Source organism: Rhopalosiphum maidis, chromosome 2 (assembly GCF_003676215.2).
Source record: "Rhopalosiphum maidis isolate BTI-1 chromosome 2, ASM367621v3, whole genome shotgun sequence".
NCBI classification, from domain to species: Eukaryota; Metazoa; Arthropoda; class Insecta; order Hemiptera; family Aphididae; genus Rhopalosiphum; species Rhopalosiphum maidis.
Window position 1 is genome coordinate 30,663,409 of NC_040878.1, and position 8,356 is coordinate 30,671,764.

Here is an 8,356-nt window from a genome sequence, read left to right on the forward strand (position 1 = left end):
TATATCTAAATTTGTTTTCATACTGTATATTACATACATTTATTGAGACTATTATATTTAAATATGATAGCGATTTACACATAGGTATCAGTATCGGAATGACAAGTGGTTATTACAAATCATTTGCACATAAGCCAAATAATTATTGGAAAATTAATGGTAGCCTAAAAGAAAATATTATAAAGCTAATAAATTGTATTATTATTAGAGAAGATATCAATAATTTTATTATTGCTTTTCACTCTTAGACACGACTTGGTTTAAGTCAATACAATTTTTAAGACAATACAAGTATAATTTATAAATTATAACAACTATAACTGTTTTATTTAATTAATCTAATAAGAGCTATTTGTTATGGACATATGTGTTTTAAATTAGACACTGATATGTATTAACATAATGATAATAAACATTTATTTAATTATCATAAATTCTATTCATTTTAGCTAAATTGCTTATGATTTTCAAATATAATAACTAATGCAATATTATTATATATATATACATATTACAAATAAACTTTATAATTTATTTTATAATATCTAACATTAAAATAAATATTTTTAATTAATTTTGAATTCTAAAAATAATTTTAAATGATAAACGAATCAATAAATTATTTAATCTAACCTTACAGAATAATACATTTTGAGTTAATAAATATATATATAATAAATACCTACATAATTAATATGTAAATTAAATGTAATACAATTTTTACATTACTACTTAATACATAATATTGTACATTTACGATCTAATGTAAAAAAACTTAGTTGATTAATTATCAGGAACTCCTTAAATTATGAATATAACTCGATTTAGATTTGAAATTGACAGTAAAAAAAATATAAATATATTATACATAAATAAAAGACAATAACTTAAGGTACACAAAATTAAATAGGTAATGGTTTGTTTGATTTGTCAAAAAAGGATAACAACTTTTAAAACATATTTACGGAATCTTGTACTTCATGGTAGCTATATGTTTAATGTGATTAAAATTGAATCCAAGCTTACTTGTAATCATGTAATACATACATCCATGTAAGTCACAATTAAGCTAAAAACATTCTTTTTAAAATCACCCATAATAACATCACTAGTCCTATGTAGACTGCACTTTTGAAGATCATATGACAAATATATAAACTAAAAAACAAACATAAAGCAACGATTTTAATTGGAATTGTCAATTATCATTTACAAAAAAAAACTATCATATTAAGTTAGATATAAATGGTATTTAAATTATTGGTACATAGTTTCAGAATATAATTTTACCCTACGTAAAATTTTAATCTCTACTGTGTCGCAGAAAAAAGTTAAAAGTTACGACGTTTCAATTAATTGAATACAACAATTTAATAGTGTTTGATAGATCATGAAAAAAAACACTATAAACTTTATTACCTAATTTAGATATACTAAGAAGAATAAAAGTTTTGAGATGATCAATTTATTTTAACATACGTACTATAGGTAGGTATTAGATAGCACAGTTATATTGTAGCCATCCTAAGTATATAGTATTAAGACATACCCGTGAAGACGTTTTCTGGCCTCCGGTAACTTGTCCGGTCCTTCTTTGAGCAAAAATGTCATTATTCCTTTGTGGTATGTATCCAAGTACTCTTCCCAATGCATTTGTTTTATATCAAATGGAAACAGCGTTTTGTCGTCTTTGTTTAAATTGTTCCACAAACTTTGTACGTTTTTATTACAAAAAATCCATTCCCTCGTAGAGAAGTACTCCAATATGTCAGTGAATTTTCCTATTTTCTTGTATTGATCGACCAATCTGAAATCGTATACGGTAAATTATATCAGTATATTATTTCCGTTGATGCCGAATAACTGGTGAATATAACTGTTGCATAACATTATTATGATATGATACGCATACTACGCTTGGACGGGAAAAAAAAACTAATTCGACAAACCTGAGTTTATTTCCCGTGCAAATGAACACTAAATCCAACAGGAACGCTGGTAGATAGTGCAATACCAGCACGGTGATTTTGTGTAAAAACACCGACGAATTCATTATCAATGTTGGATACCACATGGCTTTGGCCGTGGGCCGGTGCAAGATGTAGTACATCAGGGTCGTGGAAAATATTCCCCAAGTCAACGGGTTTTCGGGCGACGACACGAAATTGTAAATGCGGGGTTCTTCCGTGTGTTTTTCGATCGATTCGCTCAGCTCGGTACTGCGATATCTGTGGAGAAATATGAACGTATTGTTTATGCAAGGAAAACATAATTTTGTTTATTCGGAAAAAAATTATACGTATATCATACGATATATATATATATATATATATAATGTATTTTAAGCCGTTTGTGCGGCGAGAGGCGTATTTATTATGTACGAATATAATAATAACGTTAAAGCCGTCGTCGCGAAGGACCGTTATCATGCGTCGTACCTGACGTTTGTGTCCCAGGACGCGGCTATTAGCGCATTTACAGTCAAATCGGCCGGAACCAGATCCGTGACGGCATTTACGTCGCATGGCAGAGATTTTATTATCCCCGTCATCACGCCAGTCACGATGCCCGTTGGCCCGTACAAATTGTCAATCCAGCCCGGCAGAGGTTCGTTGGCGGTCGCTGTCACTGCGATTGCGATAGAGAAAAAATGCGTTCGTGTTATTACGGATAATAATAATTGTTTATTATGTATGAGTATAAAAAAAAAAATATTACATTTCCACGTCATTCTTATAAATATTTACCGATTGCGGGACGGACTATCGTGACGGGAAGACCCTTAGCTTCGCGCTTGATCAGTTGTTCGGCAGCCGCTTTCGTCATGACGTAAGTGTTTGGCATGGGTCCCAATAGGCTAGATTTATAATGCCAATAATATTATATTAGGGTTTTTTGTTCCGACAGATTAAAATTATGTTTAAGAAAAAAAAAAAACAATAAAACAATTTTAGAGAAAAAAAAAAACTTATAATAATAACTGTCGTACTTTTGATTCGCAATAATTATGTTGTTATTATAATACTAATGCGGAAATGTGTTTATAATATTTAATTAATTTCGAAAATTCAACGAAATTAAATCGTATAGATTTATCTACTGCGGATTTAATATTGCTTAGTTATTATGTATAAAACAGTGCGAAAATACAAGATGAATTAAAAAAAAAAGTAATATATTAGTAAAATAATTTAATAAACTAATATAACTGAGTAATCATTAAGTACTTTAAAATAGTAATGGTATAATTTTAATACTTACAAAGGTTTCATTTTTTCGAGTATATTTGAACTTTTTGTTTTGTATAGATGTATGAGTTTTTCATAGCTATATGGTAGATTATAAAACTTTTCTTCAATACGTTTATTATGACAGTTAGAGAAAGCCGTCGAGACATGCAAATACGACTAAAAAAAAAAAAAGTGTTGTGTTTGTTATTTGTAAATAGACTTTCGAAAAAGCGATTGTAGGTAAATATATTTTAAAAATGATAAATAATTACCGCAAGATTATCAAGTTTGTGAGCAAGTTTTATGATTTCTCTAGCGCCGATTACGTTTATTCCAATTGCAATATCAAGTCGTTCATCAAACCGAACTGTGGCTGCACTATGAAATATGACATTTACTTCTTTGATTAACGTATTCAGGTCTTCGATAGATAGTCCCAAATCTGATTGGCTACAGTCACCTCTGAGTGCAATAATTTTTTTTAATTTTGAATCATCGATGTCTTTAAATATCTAGTTTTATAAATCGATATCATGTAATATTTAAAATTATTTACAAAATAAAAATATTTAATCATAAAACATACCGGCATTTTAAATATATCCTCTAGTCTGTCTTGCGCATTTTTCCCCTTTTTGTCCCTTACAAGTAGATATATATGTTTGATCTGAGGACATGATCTAATCAATTTGTTAATGATTAGTTTACCAAGAAAGCCGGTACCTCCGGTGACAAAGACAGATTTATTTTTAAAAAACTCTTGGATATTTGATTGCGTTTCAGTCATTTTTGGAAAAATATATTTGTAACTAAAAAATAAATAAATCTAAATATAATTATTCAATTGCTTTAGGTAAAATGTCAAATATTCTAGTTCTAATATTGTGTTTGGCCAAAGGGCTGTTGAAAGTTAACATTTGCGCAATTGTATTGTTAAGAAGTAAAAATTATAAATATTATAATACATTTTTAGAGACCCATAAAATTATACCATGTATGATCATAGATTGAATTTACACAAAATAAACTATTTTAAAATTGGTAATATCTAGGATATTACACAAATCTGTAAACAAGTATTATAGAAGCATTTCCTTACGCGCATTATTACAATTTCAATGTAAGACGCTCTTTTTAAATATTAATTTAATATTACTCCTAAGAACAATTTTTTTAAATGATTCTAGGTAAAATGAATGCTCATTTCATTACATATTATATTAATAATATATTTTCGTTTACTCTTATTACCGTTTAGTTAAATTGTAATTTGATCTGGTGTGTTTAAATTCGATAAGGCAAATAATGGAATATGTACTGATTTGTTTTTTTATTCAACATTACACTATTTTTAATATATTGTTTATTGACTGTTGATAGTTCTAAATTATATTTTATTTTTAACTTAGTCCAATAATAAAAAAACATGATAAAATATTATCTGCAAACGCTAATATATTATCATGTACATTGTATAAATTCAGTTAATCATTTATATAAATTTAAAATAATATAGAACCTAATACTGTTTTTTGTGGTACACTATGCCTAACTACACATGGATCACTATACAACATTTAACTTAAAATAGTTCAGGATCTATTAAAAATATATGATTTTATTTTTTAAAAAGATATCAAAATTTGTTACACAAAAGATACTAATGAGATATTAAATAAAATGCCTTTGCAATGCTTAAGAATACAGTTTTATAATAAAGGTACCCTAACCTAGCTCATTTTTAATTATTTTATAAAATTAGATAAAATAAATAATATCATCTATATAAATATAATATGATATACATTTATTTTTTACGACATATATTATTCAATAATTCCAATTTAAATTAACTTTTTTTAAATTAAATTTCTATATTAAAATTAAAAACATTTTTGAAAGTTAAACTGCAGTATAGATACTTATCAAAAAAAAATATCATATTGTTTTCACATGTAGTTTACATAGAATACAACTAAAAAAATAACGAAATTATACAAACTATTTTTAAGGGCTTTACCAGAATAAAGTTGAATTTATGAATATGTTAATTTTTTAAATTGAATAAAAGTTCTCTTTGGGTACAGAATTAAGTTCAACTTAATTGTGTAATGAGAGTCAACACAAAGTGAGTATTCTAATAGAGAAAAGTTTTCTAGAATATATAAGTAGAGATAATTCATATTAGATTATAATATAGAAAATTTGGAAAAAAACTAAAGGATTTTTATTCATAATGCTATTGTTTAGGAGTGCATAAGTAAAGAGAATAATCATTGATTTAAAAATGTATTACTTTATAATATGGCAATAATTGCTTACTCGGGTTTTTTTTTTTACATATGTAATACAAGTTTACATATTGTATTATATTAGATGGAGTATTTATACAGGCAACACGTTTATCACACATATAATAACACAATATTAATATTTTATTAAATGGGTATGAATGTATACACATTATTAAATTATCTTAGGAATTAAGTTAACTATTTAGATAATGCATTTGGTATTTAATTTATAGCAAAAATAAAATTGTGTTATACAAATTGTAAAAGTTGATTTTGCATCTTTTTAATATTTGAATCGAATTTATTTATTTATGGGCAACTGGACAATTAGAAATAGGTCCCGAAAAGTCAATAAAAAGAAATAATTTTCAAAATAATTGTGTACTCTAGATTCTAGTAAATCGTACATGTTGCCGGTACGTATGTCTGTGTTTTAATATGACTAGACATTCTCGCATGTCGACACTACAACAATATTATGAGCGTTGCCGCTTATTTATAATAAAACTTCAAAATGGTAGTGGCGGTGTTGTGTGTTCATATTTCAACAGAATTGACAAACTTTGTTCATAACACGTCTTGTATAACTTACATACTTACACATAATATTGTGACGATAGGAAATACACGGTTCAACAATAGTATTGTTATTATACCCCGGTCATATTAAAAAAATCTGAACAATTCTCACAGTAAAAAGCAGGTACGCGTCGTATAAAAGTAATAATAATGAAATAAATATACAAACGTATAAAGCATACACGTAAGTGTTTAACGAATGTACGCACTTAATTAATTGTCCTTTGTATATGTATATTCTTCTGCCATCTGGATATGAATAACTCAATAACTCTAAGTCTTTATATGTGAAGAGCCTACAAATCTCTTTGAGCGGAAGGCGGAGCTGTAAAAAGTGCGCTTTAGCCGAAACGAATGGACTGACATTAAATGCAAAAGTTATTTGCTGCTAAATCTTTTACAACAAAGGGCTAAAACAGATAGCAGCTAAGAAACTCTATCCCATAGGTTTAATCGATTAATTTTAGGCTGGTTGCGACTAATAGCAACGGATTACTTTTGGATACTTATCAAACTATCTGATTCCCTCTCTAACAAATAGCAATTTATGAGTGAAGCCTACCGTAATTCTTATTATCTGCAGAAAAAACAATTATTATGTGTCATCAATAACACAATAAAAAAATAAATATTATTTGGTGAGTTGAACAGTCGTGTGTAATTTATACTTGAAGTAAAACTACTGTATTTTTAGATTTTTCACTCGAGAAAGTTTTATTTAGCCACACTTCGTTCAGATGATTTTACCGTTTCAAATATTTTCTCTTGTCCTCGATGAGTCATATCGTTTTATCCGAATGGATTGTAGTTCAAAGAACCTACTAGGTTTAGAATATTAACACATCCTGAATAAAAAGATAATAATATATCTGGTGGTTCACAGTATTAATATCGAAAATATCAATCTTATTAGATTATATGTATGAAAAATAATTAAATGTCCATAATAACTTTAGTCACGAGATTATAAGCTTATATTTAAACCACTGTTATAATACTTTTTATACTTAATGGTTTATTTATATTTCATGATATTTAAGATTTTTAAATAAATATTTATCCAATGATTTTTTTTTACTGATGTCAATATAATTACTTGATATTACTAAAATTTAAATTTTAAAACACGTTAAAAAAAACAATTAAGAAGACAATTTTTTTAATGAAATATATTTTAATTATTACAAAATACATTTATAGTTCTAAAGTAATATATTTTTGTTTAAATTTATTAAAGGTCGATCATTTTAAAACATATTTTCATGTTATTATTCGTCGTATTTATAATATTTATCAAATTAACATAAATAATATAATATTAAATTACTTCATAAAAATTAATGTTAAATACATATCATATTTATTTAAGAATATAACATTAAGTATTTAAATTATCGAATAAATCGTTTTAAGCTGAAAAAAAATTAAATATTGATCTTGATTCAATCCTTAAATTACTAAATGAATTTTTTTAATATCATTGAAGTTTTAAAAAACACCCGAAACCATGCTTTCAACAACACTTAACCAAATATAGATATAATAAATATAATAAACCACTCTTACTCTACGCCGAAATTGTCCGGGATTGTCTCGGGCTTCTTGAAGTTCTTCAGAAATATCGAACTTAAATTCGCGTATTAAAAATTAAAATTAATCATCACTCGTGGAAGAACAACAAAACCGCCGAACACAGCCCTCGTCGTTACAATTGAAAGACTACCGTGCAAAAGTGAATTGATCGATATTGTGCTAACCGGACGGCAACGATGGGTGAATTGGTCAGAAAAGGTGTATGCTTTTTTACACGTTATCAGAGTCTGACGGTGTTCAGTGCTCACACTCGAACTTGGTTATTGGAGATGGTACGAACCGTTATGTATACTGACACACAATATCCGACCCCTTCTCCCCAAACAACCGTACAAACGCAACGAACATTATAATGATAATAATAATATGATATATAATATAATACGTTAATCTGGAATAAATTGTTGGGAACAGTTTTGATGTACACGCGCTCTGTAATAACGTATAATCGGTCTGGAATTTGTTTCATCACATACACAAAAAACTATGAATGCATATTGTTATTTGTCAACCGGATCAAACGCACTCTGGGGACGAAAAAAAATAAATAAAGATGTTTAACTGTATTGGCGGTACACTATCCGGAACACGGTTTATTCAGTTTAATATCGGGGACCTGTGCACTATTAAAAACTGTTACGAGACCCGCGTGACAAGAAA

General features: G+C 27.5%; 1 protein-coding gene across 1 annotated transcript; it reads right to left on the reverse strand.

Annotated features, from left to right (window-relative positions):
• Positions 1–773: 773 nt before the first annotated feature.
• LOC113552386 (putative fatty acyl-CoA reductase CG5065) lies at positions 774–7,971 on the reverse strand. Its single transcript, XM_026955263.1, has 9 exons — positions 7,670–7,971; positions 3,817–4,039; positions 3,503–3,742; positions 3,262–3,407; positions 2,748–2,857; positions 2,439–2,628; positions 1,950–2,228; positions 1,550–1,807; positions 774–1,158 (listed from the first exon to the last, which is right to left on the reverse strand). The coding sequence occupies exons 2-9, from the start codon at positions 4,015–4,017 to the stop codon at positions 1,065–1,067; spliced, it is 1,518 nt and encodes a 505-aa protein (XP_026811064.1). The 5' UTR covers positions 4,018–4,039; positions 7,670–7,971; the 3' UTR covers positions 774–1,064.
• Positions 7,972–8,356: the final 385 nt, after the last annotated feature.